The 26,144-nt window shown below is 43.2% G+C and overlaps 1 protein-coding gene across 5 annotated transcripts in view; it reads right to left on the bottom strand.

The window, feature by feature from the left end:
- The window catches only part of sm (heterogeneous nuclear ribonucleoprotein L), a 143,929-nt gene that overhangs the window by 80,785 nt on the left and 37,000 nt on the right, over positions 1–26,144 (bottom strand). For all 5 annotated transcript variants that reach the window (XM_086912138.1, XM_086912135.1, XM_086912137.1 and 2 more), the window contains exons 4-5: positions 19,157–19,242; positions 18,486–18,582 (exon numbers count right to left, since the gene is read on the bottom strand). Coding sequence is in view for 3 of the 5 variants with exons in the window: in XM_086912135.1 (XP_086768261.1) it covers positions 18,486–18,582; positions 19,157–19,242 (183 nt within the window). In the remaining 2 variants the exon portion in view is untranslated. The remainder of the gene's footprint in view (positions 1–18,485; positions 18,583–19,156; positions 19,243–26,144) is intronic.

The raw sequence follows: 26,144 nt of genomic DNA, 5'->3' as shown, positions 1-26,144 counted from the left end.
GAGGAAAGAAATATCTAATGGAGAATCCATTTCCACGGTTTTACGGCCATTTTAAGTATCGTATACTTTAAAACAGGGATTCTTAATCTGTGGTGAACTTTCATAGGGGATTATGTATTCACAAGTGAATAAGGAAATAAAAGTTGCTTTATTTTCTTCACTTGTGGATTTTCAATATTCACAGTGGATTCTTTTATTAAAATTTCAAGGATTTGGAGGATATTGGATATCATAGTGGTGAGCACTGTTCTAAGTACGCGTCGCATTCCGATAGAAACAAAAATTACTTAAAGAAGGTCTCTTATAAACGAAAATGAATCGCTGTTTTATAATGCAGTTACTGCTCTTCTTATCTATATTCGCCACGTTTTTGTCTAAAGATAGTAAATATTTTATTAACCCTCCTCAAAATAAAACATTATTATATACATTTTTACTGCTGTTCAATATCAAAACGAAACACGAAACAGTTTTAACTAAAAATATGAAAAAAAAAAAAAGCAATCATTTCGCGATTACAGTTTTATTAACCAATCATGAAATATCTAAATTTCAACAAATTTTTCGCAACACCGAAACTGAAAAGAAAACGCGCGTTAAATTATCGAATCGAAAAACAAACCTTCCAAATAACAAACTTTGATGCGGAGAGATCCGAGCGAAGGAAAAATAGTTTTGCAAGCCATTAGCGGCTGCGTGAAGGATCGCCAATGCGCGACACGGTCAAAGCGCAGAGAGCATTACTTAAACAATCCTATTATCTCTTTGGCCCCTTTGATGTCTGCCTTAGAAAGGCGAACGCACGGGTTCTCGTATCAGGAAGAGCTCGAATTCGTCTGGCTTTAGGCCAGTCCCCGTTGCTGCCCTCAACCGCACGATGGATCGCGAGGTGTTGGCCGGAGAAAATCGTTCGCCCGATATAGGTCATAGGTGGAAATAACTATCCAACAAGATCCATTGTGCGATCGATTAACATTCTCTCCACACCCCTTGTGCACCTCCAAAACAGCGAATTCTTCCACTCGATAAGATAGATAATTTTTTTGTTCGTCGAATAAACGGGGGAGAAAGAAACGAGGAGGAGGAGAAATAGAGAATCCCTCGACGTCCCGGACGGAGACAGAAATAAGAGGAAATTTTTCAAGGGATGTGTTCTTGGCGAGGTGTGATTGAAAGGAAGCAGCATCGAAGGAACGTTAATTATAATCCGGTCGAGGCGAGTTATTTTTCGCAAAGCATTCCCGCGCCGTTCTCTTCTCAACGGCTCGAACAAACTAGGTGCGCAAAATTGGTCCGCCATTCATCGAATGAACGCGCGATAATTTCGGCCGAACACGGAAACAATGTGGTGTTTCCAAGCCAAACAACTCGGAGTCTTAACGATGGGAATGGAAACTCGTGACTTTCCACGGGTAAACCCGAAATTGACGTTCTGCGACGCTTTAAGCGCCCTTCCCAACATCCTGCATAAATATCCCGAATTAATTGGTGGCCAATGCACCGTATAAACAAGGAGCAACAAGCCCGGCCCTGTCACATCAACGTCACGTTTCTGAAATACTCGGGCTATATCCGTCACCCACCAACACAACCGCGTGCTGTGTTGCACGCTTCGAATCAAGTATGCACGGAGGCCGGCCTCGCTTCACCTCGTCTTATACGTCTTCGCGAGCACGCCCCTGTATTCATCTTACCCGCTTCACGGGGATCGAGCATGGATTTGTATCTTCTCCATCCACGTAGCACTACGATATTACCTACGAGCGTGAACTATACCTCGCTGACCTGTCTCGAGCCGAGTTTTAACTCGCCTATATAACAACGTGCACGATTCTAACGGGGAGAGGGTTAGAAATAGAGAGGAAAAATTAGGGAGAAATTGGGAGAGAAATCGATGAGAATCAGCCGTAAATCGATCAAAAGAATGGATACGAGAAGTCTAAGTTAAGATTCGATGGACTTCGAGCAACCTGGACGACCCCCCCGTCACGGGTATAATAAAATAACGGGATTTCGTGATCGGCTCGTTTTCCTTTCCTTCGTCGCAACAACACGGCCCATCCTCGAATGGAAAAGAAGCGTAGGTTTTAAGTTAGTGGGCGCTTGCGCTTAGAACGAGTTGTCGTCGAAAAGTGGCAGCCACTTTTCGGGAAGAATTTACGACCGCATTTCGAAACTTGTCGAGAAGGAGGAGGAGTCGTTCGACCACGATGAAACACGGATTCGGTTCCAGGGAGAAATATCAGGGAGGGAAGACGAGGGAAGCATGCGATGGATCGGGACACGGTATCGAGCTTCGTGTGGCCGATACAGATCGGATCGATCGAGCGTATTTCCCGCGGCTACACGTTCGATTGTTTGCCGAGAAATAAGGGAGAAAACTCGGCTCGGCCACGATAAATAATGGAATTTCATCTCGGGCGGTGATCCGATAAACCGGCGCTTGTTGCACCAGTGTTTACGGGGAGGATACCCCTTGGAAGGAAGATGGAACGTCTCTTTGGCTCGATACGCTGTTTAAGGTGAATAAGGGAGGTTAAAGGGTAAGGGTGAGCCGACGTATTCTTCCCCTGGGAGAGCGCTAAGAGGGTCGGTATCGGAGGCAATTCGTCACTTTACAGCCACCATCGAGCCTTCTTCTCTTTTTTCCTTTCTTTCTTTTTTTTTTTTTTCGATCGAGTTTTTTTTTTCTTCCTTCATTTTCTTTTTCCATCGACTGACGTCGCCGATCAAGGAGGAGATCGAAACGGTAAACAGGATCTCTAGAGTCTCGAGTGGAACCTCGACGAAAAAACCCGACGAATCTTTGCAATTTACTCGATTATTCGTTCACGTGACAGCGATTTTTCTCGCGAGAAAAACGATGCTGCGCGTTTCCAGCTCCGCTGAGTCACTCCGTGATGCCAGGTGTTCACGAAAGGAACGAAATATCACGAAGGAACGGTTGCTATCGATTCCGAGTCTCCGTGTTCTAATTGCAACCTCGTTGCAGAACGTTGCTGCTTCGACAATAACAATTTATTCTTTCGATTTCGGGTTTCATATTTCTTCCCTCTCGGAGGGAGGAAAGTTTCTTCGATCGATTTATCGAAAGAAAATCCGAAAGAATTACGCGAAGAGAAGGTTAAACGTTTGGATGCGAAAGAAGGAGAGCAAGAGCGGGCCAACGCGTTAATCGACGTTGCGTTCGGATCGTCCCACGTTTACCGTCCGACGTCCCGGACAAAGAGGTGCACAGGCGATGTTCAAAATAGCGAAGGAAGAATAGGGTGCGGGGAGGGAGGGGGAAGCAGAGCGGGCAAATCACGGTGCATAATGTGGTGGACGGAACGAGCACCGTGGAGCCCGTTCGTTATTTCAATTGGTTGACGTCAGTGCTGTCAGAAGCACGTGCACTTCCGCGGCGGATGCAACGGTTTTTCGTGTGATCGTGCGATGCGGATAGAACCGTCCACGTGTTTTCTCTCGCCGCTACTCGGCGTAAAATTTAACCGACGCTGACGTCGATATCGAGGAGGAGGAGGAGAAGCTTCGCGCCTCGTCCCGTTTCTTCGAGCGTTTAACAATAAACCGAGAGTCGAGAGATTATCCTACGTAATTTTCGAAATCTTTTCCGCGAGAATGGTAAAATGTAAAATGTAAGGTTCAATCGTTTAAATGGAGATGCGCAAGTCTATAATTACAGCGATACGAGAACGATAACGATGACGAGAGAGAGATATATTCTGATATCGCGTTAAACGACAAACGCGTTCCCTCGAAATAATCCCGCGAAAGGTCACGGTATAATTACCAATCTACGATATTATCGCCAATTTTCCAGCGGGGACGAGTTTCCCCTTCGCGTCGAGGACACGTTAAGCTTTTCGAGCAGAGGAGAACTCGGACTTTCATCTTGATAATCGACCATACCAACGAACGTGTAAATGTTCGTCCGATAGATTCGCGCTATCGAATCCACCGGTGAACAATAAAAACGATAACAAGCGGGATCGATCGGCCGGAACGAAATAAATCACGGGTTAAACGAGTGCTTTCTTTTTCGCCCGGCAATAAATTACCGCATTATCGAGAGACAGGCCGCGCGTTAACCTCCCTCCCTCCCTCTCTCTCTCTCTCTCTTCTCTCTGCCTACGACCAAACCAAAAATCCCTAGGCACGGCGAGTATACATGACTCGGGACGGACGTCAACTCCCTTCGGCGTTATCAACATCCGACATATCCCACCGCGCGTTGCATCAATTGTTTTCATTCGTGGAAAATGCGACCCGTTAATAGGTCACGTGTGGGCAGAAATAAATAGAGAGAGAGAGGAAAAATCGTATCGCGTGTTTAGGCCAGAAAACCGGCTATTACGGAGGACGAAGTCGAATAGTTGTTATCACGCTACGTCACGCGACTTCCCTTCATTGTGGTCGAAAACGGCAAATGGATTAACAGAAGGCAGAGGAATATTAATCGAAGGAAAAATTGGGCACAACTCGAGATCATCCTTCGTGTTTCGCGCGTGTTCCTATCTCTCGTTCCTGTAAGAAGGTAAGAAAAAAAAAAAAGAAACTGGGCATCTGTAACGTAAGCATCGAGTGAGACGGTGTAACGGTATGGTGTAATTAGCATAGGAACTCGTTGTCGAGTCGAGAATACCGGTAATTGCGTGTAATTTACTCGGATAACTCGTCGAGATGTCACGGCACGCGATTTTGAATGCGCAGCATTCGGGGGCATCACGGTGAGACCCGAGGTAAACTCGTTTCTTCTTCTTCTTCTTTTTCCTTTCCCTCCGTGCTTTGCTTTTAATAAAATTATCCCATCTTTCGGCTAAAAATTCCCAAGAGAAAGCTTCGAACTTTGAACAAATACGATTACCATTCTGAGCAAGAATTTATCCATCCATCTATCCACCTCACACTGATAATCACCGTATACGGAATGCTGGAACTCGTGCAGAACGAGTTTCGCAATATTTCCATCCATGTTCTCCCTTTCTCTTTCTCCTCTCTCCTTCATTTTTCCAAAGGAGCTCGCCCCGTTAAATTCCTCCTTTCCTTTCTTTCCTAGAATTAACGCCACCTCGCCGATTCGAAACTTTCCACGGTGCCGTTCACAACCGATCGCTCCATCTGGATCCTATCGCGAGGGTTTTTGAAATCGGTCCACGCCCAGCTTTACAATCGCTTGGTCGAAGAGTCGGTCGACATTTCCGCGCGGAATTTTCCCCAATCGTTGTCGTTTCTCTTCGTCTCCCTCCATTTCTCTCTCTCTCTCCCTCTCTCTCTCCTTTCCTTTCGTCCGAGAGGAACGGGAACAAAGGAAACGAAAGAGGAGAGCTTTCACCGGCATCGTCTTTGCATGCGCACGGAGCAAACCCGCGACGCGAGAAAAGGAGGGGAGGAACACCGGTTTTTCTGCCGGTGGTTCCGCCTTCGCTTCGAAACGCTTGACCTCGGCCACGCTTCAGCCACGACCTATTTACACGACGATCGACCGAGAGAAGCCAGTAAACCGGAAGCTCGTTAAATTCGATCCTTAATGTTTCTTCGTTAAATTCTTCTCGTGTGGAGTCGTTCCCTCCTCCTCCCCCTTCATTCTTTCGGTATCGTTTGCTCTCCGCCGATTATTAAAAGTGCTTAATCTCGATGAGAATCTCCGTTCTCGTGGAATTCTTGGAGGGGGAATCTCATCGGCCGAATTCGATTGCTTTACGGGCCAATCGATTCTCGAGTTTTATACGTCGAGAAAATAATAACGTGTCTTTTGATCTGCTCTTTCGGTTCGACGATACGACGATGTTTCGAACGATAATAACGACGTACTCGCCTCCTACAATTTGCAAATACTCTCACTTTTTCAAATTACTTTTCTGTTTTTTCCTTTCGTATCGTTGGTTTTACTTTTCTAGCAGAGTGGCCTCTCGTGGTACGGAGAAGAGAAATCCAATTGAAATCGGTGCTACCTGTTACGATTATCTCGCACGTACGCGACTCTGGCTCGATTACAGATCGAAGACTGCTTCCGTGTAAACACAGATTTCCCATTTTTAGCCCGAATTTCAGAACGGTAAGTTTCGACCGATTCCGATTTTTCTTTGCGAGAAAATTCTTCTTCCATCATTTTCATTTTCATTCTCCTATGCCGTGCACGATTTCCGTGCTTTCGAATATTTGTATTTTCGGAGGAGGACGGAAATATCGCCTTTTGTTCGATGTGTTTTTTCCTCGAGGGTTGCCGGGCAACAGGTATTCAAATTAACCGTCTCTCTTTTCTCGAATTCACTTGGGACAAACGAGGTCAACGCGAGCCGCGGAAGGACATTTGGGATAAAGAAGAAGGGAGAACGCGAAGATGCTGGCCTCCGATCGATACCCGTACGTGATCGGCATCGGAGAAAGAAACTTGATTCCCTCTCTCCTCCCCTCCACTCTTTCTCCTTGGCGTCCCATCACCGGGATTTAAGATCGAACTCGACGAGAAGCGAGTTCGAAGAATCGGCGAACGTCTCGTCCCTCCGGCTTGGCTCGAACGCTCGTATTTCGAGGGGGTGGTTGTTGGAATTAATTAAATTTCGCTCAGTGGAAACAGATCGTTAAACCGGAGAATTAGATTACACCGGTTCACATCTAAGACTTTGCCGATATAACCAAGATTCATTCGTGTCGTCGCGCATTCACTCGGCAGAAGCTCGTTTAACCGAGCAAATATGTACAGATTCGTTCAACCGTCTACTCTATTAGAGAACGAATCATCATTTCGTTTTCAGCCGTTAAATTACTTCCATACGAGTCGTTGCCAAAGATTAACTCCTCCTCCTCTTCGACCAATCGAAAATATCTTTACGATACACCGAATTAGTATTTGCGTGCAACCGAGTCAAAACCGCCGATACAATCCCTCATTATTCCTCCCCTTATTTACTCTCAGCTCGAGCAAGTGGCTCAAGGGAGCCCCCAACTCGAGACTCGAGACCTCCCGCGATACTTTTTCAACGAATATTCTTCTCAGCCTCGAGAGCCGAGGTGCCCTTTGTTTCCCCAACTTCCATGTGCGTTTCCACGTCCACGCGTGCAAGTCAAACCTTTATCCTCTCGCAGGATTCGTCGTTTCCAATTTTAATTCGTCTTTCTCGAGATCGAGATCGTTTATCCGAATACACGCTCGCGCGGGATGGGATGGAATGGAATCCATCCAGCGTTATCGATCGAGGAGGGCGTAGGTCGAGCGTACGTAACGTCGGCAGGTCGCAAGATCAACGCAGGAGAGAAAGAGAGAGAGGGTTCTTGACAGTGGTGGTTGTTCAAAGGGGGAAAATCGTTAAAAGAGGGATCGTTCTAAAAATAACGAACGACTTCGCCGCGGGCTTAGACGTTTCGTTACGATCAAGGTGTTTCCACTCGTGAAAATATCGCGATTCGAAGAACGACGTGTCTATTTTCCTGCGATTAATCTCAACTTAATCCCACATCTCGTGTTCCATTTCTCCAAATGATGATTCGTCACATTCAGGGAATAATCCACACCGCTTCTTAATTGTTCAATTTATCGCTCCGTCCACGATCGTTAACGTACATCGTATCGATTATAAATACAATTTGATAATTAAACGTTCGCTCATCAAAGATCCTTGTAACGTGTTAACGCGTCGCGTGTGACACGTTTTAACCGGGTATCATGTGGGCGCGCTCCGTTCCGGATGACAAGAACTGGTTCCACACGAGGAGGGCGGAGAACTGTGCGTTTCGCTCCGGGGAGCACTCCTCCCCGACTTTCGGATAACTTGGTTACGCTGGTTTTTTCTGTCTCGGTGGGTTTCGTGATAGCAGATTCGACGATCAGATATTATTTGAAATCAGCGACGCGCGAAAGGATAGGATTATATACCTTCCCCTCTTCGTTGCGAGAAAGAAAGAGTATTTGCATTTATTATTTTTCGTCGTTACCGTATTTTTCACCGTGTATTTACCCACCCTTTGAACCTCTTTGGATCGTTGAAATATGGACTAAATTGCGTGTATTTTTTTCTACGCCATTCTTAGTATTCATATTTTACCAGTTATTCTCTTCCGTGTGTCTTTTAATCCTTCTCTTTGCTCCGAACAAACGCACCCCTAATGACTTTCGTACGAGGTTCTACCCTCGTTCCCTTCATTGTTACAAATATATATATATATATATAAAATATTTTACGATGCCGCGTAGAATATAATAGCGCGCTCGCTAATTGTTTATTATTATTCAATAACGATTCGTATATTTGTAGAAAACGCGTAGCGTGACTCGGTTCCACGTAGAATAGAAAAAGGATCGTTATATTTATAATTCTACCGCGAAAGAAGCAGGAAGCGACTTCCGATATTCCCCAGGCCGCCGCACAGTGAGGCACAAGCTCGTTAAAAAAAAAAAAAGAAAAAGAAAAAAGAGCGAACAATGAATAGAAATAAACGGAGCACGGAGGAGATACTATAAAAAGCCACGGTTTTCTAAACGACCTCCGTCGTCTCGGATCGCTTAAAAAGCCGCGATACACGGGAGGACATAAAAATAGAAAAGGCGAGGAAAACACATCCTCGCAAAGAAAACGGCGGCGTTCGAGCGGCGGCTGACAGATCGTTCTTGATCCCCGACGCGAGGATACTTTGAGCGGAAAAAGTAAATCGGTCGAAAGTAACCGGCCCACTGAACAAATCCTCGCCGTGGAATCGTTCGACTAACCGATGACAAGCGACAAACAATCTCTCTCTCTCTCTCTCTCTCTCTCTACTTCGATCGAACTTTTCCGATTTCGATTCTCCTCGTTCTCCCTTCGAAATACACCGAAACACACCGTTTACCGGGATATCACCGATCGATCCTCGCCAAACAATACTCGAAAAGCATCGAAGCAAATTGAGTCGCGGAACGCGTCTTCAAAGACGTAACGACTCCCTCTCACGGTTTGCTCTCGAGCGCAACGATTCTTGTCAGTCGCGGCCGTGCTTCTCGGCCTTTGTTCCACGAACCGAATTTTGCGATCTTCGAATTGCGATTGTCGAGCGTACGAACGAAACGGGTGAACGGGCGAATAGAAGGTCGATGCGGAATTTATTGAAAAAATCTACTTTATCAAGCTTATAAATTATAGCGTAGCGTGTAGAAATAGAATTGCAAATATCCGTGTTTTGAAATATGTACGATCGTTTACGCCGCTTGGTATATCGATCGCGCGTGAAAGTAGATTAATCGCTTTGTTTTGAACGTTTAAATTGAGATCGATCGATTTCGAATTTTAGTTTAGAATCGATTCTAATTATTTTTTTTTTCCTTTTCTTTTGTTTTTTAGAAAGGTCTAGAGAAATTGAAATGGAACTTTTTGGACGATCAAACGTACTTACGCCTCGGCAAAATCGGGACTCGTGTGAGAAAGGTTGCGGAGAATGAGCTCGTAAAACGGTTGCATAGTGGCTGTAAATTATTACACAACACCGTTGTCGTTGAGGACAATTTAACCGTTTTAGTTACACTTAGCTTTGATCTCAATGAATATAAATATACTGGAAACGTTAAATGGAAATTCTATTTTCTTTTGTTCTTTCCTAGAAGAACAATAGGAGAGATTTCGTATTTATAATTTTCCGGAAATGATAACGATCGTCTATTACGTATAAATTTTTTTTTAAATCAAAATCTCCCTCCCACGCATCAGAATCTAAAAGTAAGGAAATTTGAATTTCGATCGTTTCTATATCTACTTATCATAATCGATCGAATGTTTTTAATAGAGATAATAAAAACTATTTTTATTATTTAATTTCGAATTCACGATTCATGGTTAAATATATTTTTCTCGATTATGGCATTCGTACGATAAATATTTAAATTCGACGAAAAATTGAAGATCACCTCGATATATTCTTCTTTACAGAGAAAATAAAGAGACGACAAGGTGAAAAATAAACGAGCGTAAACAATTTTTCACGCAAAATTGTTATATTCACTTAACCAATATAATCAAATTATTCGTGTAAAATTTTACCCGATATTAGAATCGCCTCCTTTCACGCGAACCAGTCTCCTTCTCTTTTTCATTACAAATTTTTCAAATTCCAATGAACTCTGGCGAAACTCTTTCGAACGAGTCTCCAACTCTCGACCGATTTCTCGCCATTTGATTAAAAAACAAAAGCAAATCGACAAAAACGAGAGATTCATCGGAAGTGATCGTTCGTTTACGTATTCTCGATGCAAGTTTCGATGCAAAAAAGAGAGAGAGAGAGGGAGGGAGGGAGGGAGGGGAAATGCGAACGACTTACGTAATCCGCGCACGCGTTTAAATGAAACCTCTCCGCGCGTTCGTAGCCGTCGTTCACGGCTAAAGTGCCGCGGGAGCACGAGAGAGTTGGAATTGACCGTTCACTTTTATTATACACAACCGTGTTCGACACGCTCGACCGAGTCCCGCCTATAGATAGAAACATTTCCTGCCCGTGGATCGCGCGACATTATTTCCCGAAACCGCGGCCTAGACCCGAGTATAAACACTTCGCTTCAATACGTACGGCGTCGTAAAATCTTGCCGATTTTACCTGTTATACGAGCGATTAACTAAAACACCAAGTTTCACCCATTGTTATAAATTAAAATTAGAATTTAAAGTGGAGCGCGGTAAGTATGTCGACGAGGATATAATATTTCTCTTGTTTTCATATCGTTGAATGAAATGTTTTCAAATCCAGCTCGATCCATCTTCGAATTATACTTCTAAATTGAATAATGCGGAAAATGTTGGATATCGTTGAACACGCGTTAATCAAATATTAATATTGTCTACGAGGCAATATAACGAAACGACGTAATCGAGATGTTGCGGGATAATAAACGGAAATATAAATAACAGTAATATAATTGGAATTTTATGATCGATGGCCTCAAGAAATATAAATTTGATTAATAATTAACCGCGCGATAATATTTTCTTTTTTTTACTCGTTTAATTTGTTTTTCTTTCTTGAATGAAAAATTCAACTTTTTTCTTTTCTTTTTTTTTTTTTTTTTTTTTTTTTCATTAAGATTTTAAAAATGAAACGGGAGAAAAGAAATACGCCACGTTTCTTTCATTCATCGTGCGAATAAGACAAAATGGAGGGAAAAAAATTGAAGGTAGTAATAAACTGATGCTGATATCACAAGCGTAATGCCATGTTTTTTATCTGATTTCCAGATAATTCTCGTTCATTAAATGACACAATCGATGACACACTCTCACGATTAACGGTAAACATACAACTTCATCCGCGTATATCATGTTTTCTGAATTGCGGCGCGTTCAATTACAATGCTTTCAACGCGATAATCCTTTCTACAATGTTAATGAATCGCTTGCATTATCCAGGTTTTGCTGCACACACACCCCTCTAAAACGGTTGAAAACACGATGCGATTCGAAGCGACATTAATAGAGCCGCAAAAATAGATCGAAGACCATTCCTATCGATATTACTTCACACTTTAATCCAAACGTTCTATTAATACCGGCGTATCGGCGAACTCATCTCTCCCTCATAAAATCTTCCTTCCGTTTATCGTCGCCCTTATATTTACAGAAAACCCATGAAAGTCGCGTTACAAATAAAAACCAAAAAAATTATTCGGCAACGTTTTCAATCAGACCAAAGGTACACGCATTTCAAAACCTCTTCCTCGTTACTTTTACTTTAACAACTCTTACAACTCTCCCTCCTTCTCTCTCGTGGAAAAAGCAAATTGAACGCTGTCCTCGAAAAAGGGAAATGTTTCCCATATTTAATATTCAGCAATAACAGAGAATAAAATAGCAAGCATTCCTCCCACGTGAAAGAACAGTCTCCCTCTCCCTCTCCCTCTCTCTAAGAGGCGGAAATTCATTTGACCGTCGTCGTAACGATAACGAGTTATCCCGAAAACTAAGAGATTCGCTGGCAAATTCGTGCTCCCCGCCCGGTTTCCTTCGAGTAATTGAACAATTACGCGATATAATTGCCGCGAAAATTATGGTCGGGGCCACGTTACGCTCCGCGTTTCCTTAAATCCCGGGCAACGAGAAGCCGGCGCCGTTTAAGAAAACTTTTCGGAAGCTCGAACGCTTCCGGGGCGAACGTCTAATTACAAGATACGGAGGGGGGAGCAGGGGCGCACGTAGAGGAACACAGACACGCACGGGCAGACACGGAGGGAACTGCCAACTTCCAGCGGCGTTTCGCGGAAAAGCTTCATCCGGGGGCAGAGAATCGTTCCGGCCATTTGCAATTCAAATGAGTAGCCGGAGGATTTCCCGCGCGCGCCAACACCAGCCCGCCCTTCCTCTCTGCCTTTCACTCTCTCTCTCTCTCTCTCTCTCTCTCCCTCTGTGTGTGTGTGTGTCTCTCTCTCTCCTTTCTCTGTAACTGGCAGATGCCAGAAATTTCAGAAGCTCAACCACGATGACTCGTGACACGACTAAAACCTTGGATTGTAATTCAAACGCGGCCTGTGTTGCGTGGAATACCGTCGAAAAATTCATGTGGATTCGAACGAATGCATTTCTACGAAAAGATTAGTGGAATCGGAATATACTATAAAAGTTGTTACGAGAACGTATTGTATTGGAATAGACAAGGTATCTATCCGTAAATCTTGGCCACTGTCTTGCCCGGTTGATGAATAACGGATAGAAAATGGCTGCGCGATCCTCTGGCGGGCCGTGTACCGACTTCTATCGGTGGGATAATACTCGCTCGCGGCTCTTCTGGGAGGTAATCACCTTGAATAATACAACTTTTCTATAAGGGGAATTGAGAGGAAGAGAGAAAGGATAAAATCGAAAACACGTGATAAACACGTATGAAATATATTTACCGATGCCATAAATTCGATCGAATTTTAATGAAAACAACGAACGAACGAGAATCATTTTCGAAACTGCCGATCTTTTTTCTCGATTAATTATTCAAAAGATTCGCATATAAATTTCCAAAACTAGCGCGAGTTATCGTGTTATTGAGATATTCGCGCTCCATGTCCGCGAAATAAACGAGTTCAATTAGCTCGAAACGTGGAGAGAGAGAGAGAGAGAGAGAGAGAGAGAGAGAGAGAGAGAGAGAGAGAGAGAGAAAAGAAAAAAGGGAAAAAAAATCGTAACTTCGTATTCGTGGAACATTTCGATCGCTTGGATCGTGTTTATTAGATCTCGATCGACTATGATTCACACGCCTTAATCCAATTTAGCGCGCGACCAACGATCTTGATAGCCGTTCGTTTCACGCAATTACCATCATCGCCAAGCGGCTCGTTTAATCGGACGAAATAGCGGGCTCGATCGAATGATCGATACGATAACGAGACCGTTGTTTGCATGCCGAAATAATCAAGCTTAAACCCCCTTCCTCCCCCTCCCCCCCCCCCTCCAAGAAATTGAAAACAATTTGCCGACAATTCGCAAATTATCAAACATGATAACAGATTTCGATTCGCGCGAAAAATCCAACAATCATAAAATGATTGTTGATAAATTCTCCAACAACGATACAACACTCGACCGACAACGAAACACCGCGTAATAACGTATTATATACGTGTGCCGCAGTTATTGCAACAAGGTAAAAAAAAAAAAAATGTGTATATATATATATATATATATATATATAAAAAAGGTAAAGAGAAAGGGACAATGGAGTAACGAAAACACAGATCGGTACACACATCGAATCCCAAACTAATTTCCTGTTTACTTCGCGCCACCGTCCCTTTTAATCTGCCGACGGTCCAACAAATCCGTTGCCCCGATATTCACAATTTTTTCCGCCTCTGAACTGCCCTCGTGTCGCTTCGAAAACGTCACAGATAACGGCGTTCTAATTAGCCGGTAATCAAGCGGGTCGGGCGCTCTTAATTTTCCCTCGTCAGGCAGCGCGACGGTATCGGGAGAGTTTTTCGTGTTTTCGGCCCACAGGTACGGCAAACAGGACAGGTAGGACGAGAAGGAAGGATCGAAGGGAAGGGGATGTGGAACGATAAAACGATCAACGGGAGGAGAAGAAGTCGGTTGGAAACGATGCAGAAAATAATTGCCAGATCGTTTTTCATTGTCAACGTTCGTTTAACGCGAATATTGGGTACAAAGTGAGGTGTAATTTTAGAGAAGGCTAGGCCTGAGCCGAGGTGACCCGATCATTAGCTACCAAAATGGCTGCCAAAATGAAAGCTGAAAGAAGAAGAACGGCGAGAAGTTATCGGCGAAACCCGAATGTGTTATGGTAATAATAACAAGAAGCAGCTTGCACAACTAGTGCACAACCGGCAGTAGATACGCAACCGATCGATACGCAACAGAGACCTGCGTGCTCCTTCTTGAAACGTCCACGTCGAGCTTCCTCGTCGAGCCACATCACGAGATCGTGAAAGACCCTTGGATGGTAGGCTCGAAGGGTAGGTAGTCGTGTACTTTGGGGAGTGAACGAAACGAGAGGTTGTTGATAGAACCAACAACAGGTAACGACAATTTCGTTATGGATATTAACTTTATCGAGAGGGTTTGTTCTCTTAGTTAGAACGGAATAAAAATGTCTGTATATATATATACACGAGTAACGCAAGCGTAAATACGGGAACAAAAGCGACTCTACGTTTCTATAAATCGGAGAACGGAATGGGGGTTGTATTACTCGAGATCCCGGCCCAAATCCTTTATTTATCGAGTGCTCGATCCACCAATCGAGTTGTTCCAACTACCACCAAATTCTCCCTCTCTCTTAAACCTAATCCGGCAAAATGGCCGCCGCCAACAATTGCGTTTCGTTATAAAGTTTCGATACACGGACGAGGTGGGTCCCCCCTCGATCGAGCTAACAAGCAGCGGAGGGGGAGGGAAAAAAATCTCGTCCAAACGAATTCGCTTCCCCTCCCCCAGGGTCCATCGAGTGGCTCGTTTCGCATGAAATTCCCCATAATTGCCTTTCGAGAAACTTGGAGATTGCCTACTTTGCGCGCCCGTTTTTCACCGAGGAGACGATTATCAAAGTAATCGAGCTGGTTATCGCGGTGATTTTTCATCCTCTTAATCCCCTCTCCCCACTGTTAACGAAAATTTATACAAAGCTTGGTCGACGAGAGAGAGGGAAACACGCATTTATACGATTGAAACGCGACAGGTGATACGTGGTACGCATGGTTGGGTGGGCAACAACAACTTCATTCGCGGAAAATATCGCAAGAAGCGGTTGACAGGTTGACAAAGCGTTGCTACGTGTTACGTGCTTATCGTTCAGCTTCGCGGAGGCGAGCTGTGTAAATTTGCACGGATACGAACGATTCCCGTGTATCGCGCGCATCATTATCGATAATCGACGTTTCCCCCTCCCTCCCCCCCGAGTTCGAGAGAGGATTGTCGTTACGAGGGAGGATCCGAATCTGTGCAGAGAGCATCGAGGAGGGGAAAAAAAAAAAAAAACGACAGGTTTTTTACTAAATTTTCGCCCTCGAAAAATTTATTTCGGTCGATATGTTTCTATCCCTCTCTCTCTCTCTGCTCTCGCGTGGGTTTCGCTCGAAAAATTGTGGATTTTTTTTTCTTTTTTTTTTTATTTCCAGTTCGAAAGTTCTCGCGATATTTCACAATTTAACTTGTCCACGTAGGACGAATTTATTAAGTGAGTACGTAGTTAGTCTTTCGTTTCATTGATATCCGTTCAGAGATATTTATTATAACAACGAGGAAACGCGTGAAAATTATTTGAAATAAAGTATCGCGTGTGCATCTCTCTCGAGGAGAAGAAAAATTCTCGAATAAGTAATAATTTCTTAAAACGCGCGAAGTAGTTTCTTTCAAATGGTTCAAATCGTGTAAAATTGATTGAATTTTCGGTGAAGACTTGATCGTGCGATAAACTAACTGCAAACCATTGCGATCGGTGATTGAGAAACAGATCGAGTATCCCGAGTAACGGATACTCGGTTTCCGACGTATGCATTCGGAGCGTACGTTTTACACCATTTAACCAAGGCATCGAATTAAATATAATCTCGCCGTGTCCTCTCAGTAACATCGATCGGTTCTGATCCACAGGAAATTTCTCTCTAACATTGATTAATCGCGTCACGCGTACGAAACACGCGGATGGAATCTCGTTTACGTGAACGTTTATCAAAACATATCGAAACTGGCGCGATCTATCGACGACGAGATCCGATTGCGGGACTTACTTAAGCGTTAAGAGAACGTTCCTTTCTGGCCACGGATCTGGCCGAAGATATTTGCCAAAACGGCAGTTCGCCTATAATGAAAATAGAGCCTAAGCCACGGCCCAAAGTTCAAAATTGGATTTCGAGGCGGAGCTTGCGTGGCCGACCGATCCCACCCCTTTATGCAACTATTGCCAATGGAAAGATCTGCCAAATATGCGCGTGTGTTCGTGGACGAGACGTTGTGTAAGTGCAAAATACGCACTCCGGCCGATGAATCATATGACAGCACGAGGGTTAATATATTCGAAGAGAGTGAGAGAGGTTCGATGCCAGGATGGCGAGAAATCATCGAACACGATTCGAGAATGCACGCTGAAAGATTATTCCTCGTCAATCACCAATGCATGCGAGCGAAAATCTATTCTATTACACAGGCGACACGAGCAATTATCGATAATTACGTGTAACAGATTGTACACGAGAAACGAAACTCCGTTGCTTGGAAATATAGGAGTCGAATGGGAGAATAGACACGCGCCGTCGTATTCTTGTAAATTTAGAGGAAGGATGTTGAACGAAAGGGAACCGTATGTGATGCGATCCCGTTCAATAAACCGTGTATCGGTTATTATACGAATATAGAAGTGAATGAAACGAGGGAATGAAACGCATATAGAAAAACCGACGTGTCCGTTTTGAAGAAAAGCAACTATTAATTTCCCCTCCGGTTAAACAGAAAAGATGTACGATAAATGAGATACGTTAAAAAAATACGATGTTACACACGATGGATAGAGAAAACGTGGGGTGTTCGATCGATTCGAACAAAGCAGAAACAAAAAAAAAAAAAAAAAAAAAAATATCACTCGTTAGGCGAGAACGAACGAGCTTTCATGCTCGCATCTCGGCTCTACGAATCGCTCTTTCTTTCTTTCTTTCTTTCTTTCTTTCGTTTTTTTTCTCCCCTCTCTTTTTACCCCCTGCTTTCAAACGACACGACGAAAGACCTCATTGCCGCGGGCCTAACGTTAATGCGCGTGATTTTCTTTTCACTCTCTCCGGAGCTGAGCTAGTCGCTGTTTGCACTGCGATCCTTTTCACGATAGAAGGGACACCCGTAAGAGGGAAGCGCGATATAACGTTGTTTCAACGGGGATGGTATTTGTAATTACGGCAATAACGACGAACACACACACACACACACCGCGCACGGGCAAAAAGTTGGGCCAAGTTTAAATGGAAATAATTTATCCGTCTTCCATAAACGATATCTCGAATCTATCTATCATTTTTCTCACCGGCTTCAATTGAACGAATCGCATAAAAAGATATACAATGAGTAATAAAATTGGACGGGATGATAAGAAATAATTCATCGTGTAACAAACGTGCAATCAATTACATGCGCACGTACAAACTAATACTTAACATGAAACGTCCAATTATTATTTAAACAAATTGCACAACTCTTTTCACAAGTAGATATATATATATATATACATTTGATGAAATGTGTAATGCATGTGTAAACTTATCTTCGTTACATCATCTTCGTTCTCGTGCAACAAATTATTCGACTATTATGCGTGTATCTTATTCCATTTATTAACATGTTTTTAACGAAATTAGCAAAGCAATTTTATTTCATACATTTTTACACGATAAATTATTTCCATCGGATATCTTCATCGGTCGAGAGATGGGTATAATAAAGAAAGGAAAGATGGTATGCAGATAGTATCATTCGGTTCTCGTCCGCGGCGAGAAACTCGAATGATAACGCTCTCGAGATCTATTTGTCGGATTTGCTAATTAGACACTGGATGAAATATTGAAAAGAATGTCGTCAACGCGGGAGGAGAGGTTGTACGCGGGTAATTGGAATATGTAACGAGCAGAGTTAAAATGAATAAAAACCGGCAAATTTCCCTCGAAATTTTATGGTACCATAAGTGCACCGTATCCCTCCCCCATTCTCCTTTTTATCACCGTTACGCAAAGGTACCGTGAATCTAGAACGTTTCCATTATTTGCGGAAGCATCTCTCAGTCTCATGGATTCTTTCTCATGAATATTAACCGTGAATCTAAAGAGGGTTATTTTTTTTTTCTTCTTCTTTTTTCTTCTTTTCTTTTCTTTTTGCCACCCCCCCCCCTCCCTTTTCATTTACATCCCACCGTGAAATAGTCCAACGATGCCCTTAATAAACTTGATCTTCGAGGATGCGCGAGAACCACTTCTCGAGCGAATATCACGGGAGTGAACGGGACGGAGAATTAATATTTTTCTTTGTACGGTGATTTTGTACGGTACTCACCTTGGCGAAATCGATCTTCAATGTGCAGCAACCGGAGTATATGTCTGCTCCGTGAAGTGTCTCCTTCGCTCTCGTCGCCGATTCCACTGAGTCAAACGTGATCATCGAAGAATTCGGTTAAGAATACATATACATAGATATCTTTGTTCAAATACTAAACGAAAAATTCTATCCGAAGGAAAGAGGATCTCCAACCTTTGAAACGTGAATTTCAATCTCTTTCTCGATTTTTAAATTTCACTTCACGAATACTCGGGAGAGAATAATAATTATTACGCTTGCCCGACGTAAGTAAAAATTTTTGGAATAATATTCGAATTATATAATATTAATTTCAGATCGATTTTCGAAACAAGGATAATCTTTAATAGAGATACGCGATACCCCAACTACTCGGTTCGACTCGAGGTATCAAAGGATTAGGATTGAGTGACACAACTGCCGGAAGATCTGGTAATCCACGAATTTCTCCTTATATAAATCTTCATCGTATCGTAATGCTGGCACGTGACTGACAAATTTCACCGTCGCGTACAATTCTTTCTGGATTAAAAAAAGGAAGAAAAGGGAAAGGAAAGAAGATGTGTGCCACGAAAGCGGAGATCCTCCCGAGCTTTAAACCCGAGTTTTTTTATCGCGATTCATCGAGTGGTTGTATTGCAAAAGGATATTCCACCATCGCTTGAACGCCGTTCTTCTTGAAAATAACGATCCGTTGTACTTGGCCGCTGGGCGCGCTGATCGTGTGCAGCACTTCCTGTAACACAGAGAATAAAGAGGGGCGTTTTTGACAAATGTCACAGATACGTTATTGAAAAGATGCCGATAGCATTGTTGCATGGAATATGCAATGACAAGGTTATTTACGACTCCTCGCCCATCCCTCTTCGCTCATACTTGAATTTCAACTAGGCACCGTTACTATAAATTGCATGTGTCTATTTATATCGTTGTATATAGATATTGCAACAATGTTACCGAGTTCGCCAGAAGAATTTGCAATTCGTCAACAAGTAGGTATATTTCTTTAAAGAAATATTCGAGGAAGACTCGATGGAAGAAACTTTGAATTCGATATTCTTCTAACGAAATGGATCTTCCCTCCATCTATTTATAAAGATTCGAAAATTTGCAACTCTATTTTTTTTTTTTTTTTCTAAGAAGAGATTTCATACATCATTTTTCCGTATTCCATAATTTCGAACAGTTACCGAAGTTGAAAAAAAAAAAACATGTATGTATATTTCCAAAATAAATTCCATCGTGCAAAATAATAAAGGGATGCACGATCCGTTATACGCGTCACGTAGAAATGGCCGGGGTTGAAATATTTCCTCGAGCCATATCTCAAATTCAAATCCGACATTTTTCGTACACATCTTACTCGACGCGTATCTGAAATAAGAGTGTGAAAAAAGCACCGCCAATCACTCTTCACCTGGGTGTATGCCACCCAGCCGCGTGTAAAATGGTCAGGAAATTTATCGTTTTGTGTATGCATCAACTTACAGGGTTGAAAAAGAGGATTAAGGATTTGAATGCATAAATATTCGAGGAATATCGCATATACGGCGGGGGATTGGAAATTTCGAATCGCACCATCTCCTTGCACGATACACGAATATAAAAATTTCAATAGGAAATGGATCAACGAGCGAATGCGTTCGATACTTGGTCCACGCGTTTATGAAAGATTCGAGAAAAATTCGATTTGCACGATAAGTAAGTAGGAAAAGTAGAGAAGAAGGGGAGCGTGAGAAGAAGGGGGACGTAAAATTGCGCGATAATTGCGCATATGCTCGTGTGTACAAACATTCGATAATTTTAATAGCCATAACTCTTCGAAGGGGAAACAAACATCGAGGCGAGAGAGTTCGAGAGCTTCTAATATACGTTCAATAAAAATATAACGATCCTGTTTTCCATTGAAATTCTCGATACCCAACTCGAGACCTTGTCGATCCCATAATACGATTTGTTTGAGACCAAAGCACGAATGTTTGGACAGTATCGTGTTCAATGATACACAATGTGTAACATAATTCCCGATTAATCCGAGAAAAGTGTTTCCACGTGTTAAAACAAAAACTGCGTGCAAACCTGCGTTTGAAAAATGGACCGAGCCAATAATATTTTCTCAATCCCTGCGTTACGTTACAAAAGTATACGGAACAGATGGAAAATAATACAACAAAATCTCAACAATTTGTTCCGAAGCGAAACCGGGTCATTTTTTATCCTACTTTATCAACTTTTTATATTTACGATCAACTTACGATCCGTCACAATGTGCCTGTGTATTACGACCCATCGTAATCTTTCGCATTTTCCTCCGACGAAAGTGCACATCCTCTCCAAGACAGAATGCAACGTCATATTAACGGAGAAAAAAAAAAAATAAAATAAAAGGAAAATAGAAACCTGTCAAGCTAAATCTCATTAAACTAAGAATCGATTTGGCCCAAACGCATCTTCTACCCACCTCGAACCCTACCTTCTCACTGAATGAAACGCTCGCTTCTACCGAAACGAAATCGATAATTGAAAACGTTTCAGAATCAGGTGAACGTTTACCTGTAGCGATATAAACTCGTGCTCCAACGATACGAGTGATGAGGCAGCATGGCGTGATGCCAAACCCACTTTTGAACTTTTAACTTCTTTCGCGAGCAATACCACGATTCGAGAGACAGAGAGAGAGAGAGAGAGAGAGAGAGAGAGAGCGAGCGAGTCGACTCACGGAATCGTAAACGTTTGTCGTTTCGCAAGAAGGAACGTCTCTTCTGAACGGAAAAACTGTTCCGCCCATCCACGTGGCGCGACCAAACAACTTGGATTCGTGATGTCATCAATTTCGAGGCGAGAAGGATGACTCAGTCGCGATCCATTTCCCCTCCCCTCCTCCTCTCTTGGTCTTAAAAATAACGCGCGTCTATTATTCGCTTCTTTTTCCGCTGAACACGCTGAATACGATCGGACGATGGCGATCGATCGAAGAGAGGAGAGATAGAGCCAGCGAAAGGAAAATGGAAAAGTATCGGGATCAGGAGGTGGAATTTGAAAGGGGTCGTGAATGGTCATCATCGATATTGTATTTGGGAATGGGAGGAGCGTGGCAAAGGACGTGACACAATTGCGAAAGAGGGAACAACTATTCGCCGTGGCTCCTCTGGGATGAGTAAGTTAAACGTTTGTATAGCGTTGGCCGAAATTAGCGTAATCGCCTTTGGGGTTGACAAATTACGCTAATTGAAAATTGGAATAGGGGAAGTTGTCGTCACCCTTTCAAACATTATACATTTACGAAGGTGCAGCGAGCAAAGAGCGAGAAAGTTATTTATTTTATATCGACCAATATCGAAGAGTAAATTGCACTGTTCAATTTGAAGATTGAAATTTTTCCAACATTTTTTTCCATGTTATAAAAATGTAACGTTTATACTTCGTTTTATTCCATTATGTTCTTTTATACTTGCTTGTAAAAATAACATCTTAATTATTTTACCAAACGTTCTTTTCCAATTTTACACAGTACATCATTTTTATCCCGTCTTTTCCTATTTCATCTTTGTTTACGTAATATTAGAACGCGTAATTGAAGAAAAACAAAAAAAAGCACAAGAGGCGTTACTAATTGCACACATCACAACACACACACACACCTATTTTATTCTTTCGCACAAGGACAGAAGTGTAACAGAAATTTATCGACTATTAATTTTTTCCACAGCTTCAGAGTACAAAATAGAGAAGTCACGAATACGCGCTCGCAAACAACTCGTCTCGTTCGAATTCCAAGAAGTTAATCGAATCCATTCGGATTCGATATCGCGATATTTGGAGAGACGCGGCTCGGCAAACAAACACGGTACAACAGAAACGCGTAATGGCCGATTCATTAGATGGCGAGGTGCGAGATGTAACACGGCGTGTTTGCTTTTCGAAATGCACGCATCCACAACTCGGACTTAATTATCCGGCGTTTCCATCTGGGGCGAAGAAAGTAAGTAATGCCCCTTTGTACGACTCGAAACTCGAATACCGGATCTTTTGTTGCATCTCTGGCGTATAGCAGCCGGTGTAAATTCAATACGGCCGCGTTCTTGCCCTCTCCCCCCCATTTCTCGCCCGTCTTCTTTCCGTCGATCTTTAACAAAGCCCGCCTGCCTCTCTTTATCTCACGCTCCCCCCTCCTTTCTTTCTCGCCTTAAACGACGCGACCAGGGAGGAATCGTGATAAGAATATAGGTAATCTCCCCTCGACCCGTTCCTTTTGTCCCCTTCGAAACGGTATTTCGTTGTCTCGGGAACAACGGTACCCGCTGGACAGATATGCTAATGGAATCTCTGCCGTGGATAAAATCGTTTAATAAAATTCTTTCGACTTGGAGGATTTTAGCAATGATCGATAAAGAGGAGAAGGGGAGGGAAGAAGATCCGTTCGATCCCATCGTGGAGCAAATATATATATATATATATAGATATCGAGAAAGTGGTATAATCAGAAAGATGGACGATTAGAACGAAAGATATGTAAGAAGGAGCAGGTCAAAGGAAGAAAGGAGACTTTAATGAAAGTCTCTCGTTTTGAATACCGGGCAAGATTAAGAAATACGTATACTCCTTTTATCGGTTTCTTGTGTTTGAATCGATATCACTCTCTCTCTCTCTTTCTCTCTCTATTCGAGAAATACAGAGATCTCGTTTCGTGGGGGTAATAATCTCGAAGTTCGAATAAGAAGATGAAAGAAGTTAGAGTTGCCGCGAATCCTGGGGTATGAACCCTGTTTCAGAAGTTACACTGTCTCAGGTCGGCGAGACGTGAGCGGTAGTCGGGATTAGATCCCGCCATTTGGGATTGTTGGGATTAGATTGGACGATTCGAGTGCGATAACGGTGGGATTCGAGGCTCGGTAAAATCGGTTCGCCCGTTCGTTCAAGTCGCGTGGACCTGTTAAATTGAATTTCACCCTTGTTAAATTCTATTTATAAGGGATTAAAATTGTCGCCGCGGGAAACATGAAATATTGGCGAGTCTTCTCTATAAAGAATTCACAAGCTGTGAAACGACAGCACGTTTAGAATTTATACGAAAGGGGATCCAAGGAAGGGAAGGATTGGCGAAAAACATTTCCCAGAGAAGTTGAAAGTTTATTTCCTGATTCTCCACCCCGATATTCTCCCTTATCGATCGAGTTTTATAAACGAACCAAGATTAATCGCGTTAAGCCTCTTGAGAAGAGCCGATGAATTAAATAAGACGTTGGGCATTTCGTGGTCGGTGCTCGATTGATGCCCTCCGGCCAGCCTCTCCTTATTATTAGAAAATGTTCCTCGATTCGAAAGGCATCCCGATCCCATTCACTGCGGCCGCGTGAAAAAGTGATGAAGCGTCACAATTATGGCGTCGATTTGCCCCGACGCGGTCACGGAGAAGAAGCATTCCGCTCGGCTATCGAGCCACACCGTGTGTCCGGAATATCTATGGAAACTTATGTAGCTATTTCCCTCGAGTACCATGTTCTCTCTTGTATATATATATATATTTTATATATGTATATATGCAATCGACGCGCATGTACACGGCTGAGGAAGCGACGAGGGCAGGCTGGAAGCGATGTAATAAGCGTGACACGTTTGCACGACTGGCGAGACGTCGAATTGAAAGGACAAATTGAAAGCCGACCAGATACATCTCCTCGCGCGCGCAGTACAATCGGTGCCGTTTCGTTCGTTCGATTAAAACTCGACTCGACTCGAGAGAGAGAGTCTGTTGACTACCGGTTTTTCCTTTTTCTTTCTTTCTTTCTGTCTCTATCATGAGTAAGTATCCGCGCGTAAATGCACGCGGAAAATGGAGGAGAGAAGGATGAGGGAGACTTTCAAGAGGCGCTATCTCCGCCGCGTTCTCTTTTTTATTTCTCGGGGGAAATTTGAACGGTAGGAGGAAAGCGTAGAGAAATTTGCCATCGACGAGCGGACGTGGAACAGGAGGTGCAGAGGCTGAAGATTAGACTTTTCAATTTTTCGTAATTGGCGAGAAACGGAGCGTCCGTGGCACGCGAAGAGAGAGACAAGGAGGAGTTGTCGGTTCGACAAGGTGAGGACGGAAGAAAAAGAGATACGAGGAGGAGGAATACGATTTTTTTCTTCGAGATATTCGTCCTTTCTTCGTCGTCCAATGGGGAAGAGAATCTCTCTTTCTCTGTGACTGACCTACCTCGTCGTGGCCGACGTTCTCTCTCTCGTATTTTTCTCGCCTAGATATAAATATCGGCGACAAATTACCCCGAGACGTCGAGACGCGCTTCTGTCCGAGGGACCGGCTATTAGGAGGAAACATCCAAGAATAATTTTAACACTCTCGATCTCGAACGTGTATATAATAACACGGTAACACTTTGTCAAAGGGGGAGGAAGCTCGCGTAACGCAACAATTATTCGTATGGTTTGATTAGTAAGAAAAAGCTGATTAAAGGTTTGGGAGAGCAAGGACTTCAATTTTTCTTCAGGAAAATTGAACCAGCTTTTAAGAAATCTCTCATAATGATGGTAAAAAAAAAAAAAAGGTAAGTAATCGGTGCACGACGAAAGATGTTCAGCTTCCACACGCTCCTCCCTCATTTCTATTCCTCGCCACGCGGTGCCACGAGAGTTTGACCTACCTCACGTACCTCACCTTTCCCCTTCATCTTCCTCCCGTGACTGATGTAAACGCAACTGGTAGGTTAACTTTGGAAAGAGAGGAACGGAGGACAGAGCATCAAAGGACACACGGACATCATCAGCTGCGAAGAAAAGCGTGACAACTGGATGCCTCGTAATTTCTCCCAAGTCTTTAATCATCGAGGCTGCCGCGTCTCGAAACGAAGAGGGACGACCGTACATCTTCCCGTCACGGCCACGTCAATGGAAGGGATGATTTGAAAGAGGATCTAAGAAGCGGATAAATCACCGAACTTCATAAATCGATCGGGTGTTCGATCGATTAAAGCGTTCGAATTCGCTTCTTCTTCGGATTGAAACGACACTTGTGATCTTAACAAGTTGAAAGTGGCTCGAACAACGTCGGTTCAAACAACTGATACGAGCCTTTTCTCCTCGAGTTTGCTCGAGGATAGAGCGAGAAGCGAAAGGGAAGGAAGAAAGAGAGGATTGAACCGCGATCCGTCATATTTATTAACAAGGCACCAGCTCGTACTCACTGGAGGCACAACGTGTTCTTTGATCCTCGTCGATTCTGGCAGCAACGTTGGAATTTCGAAACAAAGAAGAAATTAAATCGGTCGCCTCGATGCCACGATTATTTTTAAACTTGATATTTTCTTGCGGCACCGCTGCTTTCGAACTCCCGTTTTCCTTCCCCCGGCTGGAATCATGCAAATGCGACCACGAAGCCAACTTTCGAAAGGGGAAGCGCGGGACCAAACCTCGCCAAAAGCTGCGGTGTCCTCTAATTCCCGGGGAAACTTCCATCGTAAGACTGCCTAGCCTTTGCGTGTGTGGGAGAAAGGAAAATTCAAAAGCGGGCACCGGCTTTATTTCGTCGAGAGCGAAAATCGAAAGAAAATACAATACGAGTCGTGGCTCGACAGAGATATTCGTAAAAATGTTACGAATAAAATTACGAATAAGAAAATCGTGAAACTTATTAAATCT

This window comes from Apis florea, unplaced genomic scaffold (assembly GCF_048593485.1).
Source record: "Apis florea isolate Af1SG1 unplaced genomic scaffold, ASM4859348v1 contig_3367_pilon, whole genome shotgun sequence".
Classification (NCBI taxonomy): domain Eukaryota; kingdom Metazoa; phylum Arthropoda; class Insecta; order Hymenoptera; family Apidae; genus Apis; species Apis florea.
The sequence above is the reverse complement of the archived record's forward strand: the minus strand, read 5'-3'. Positions and strand labels throughout refer to the sequence as shown.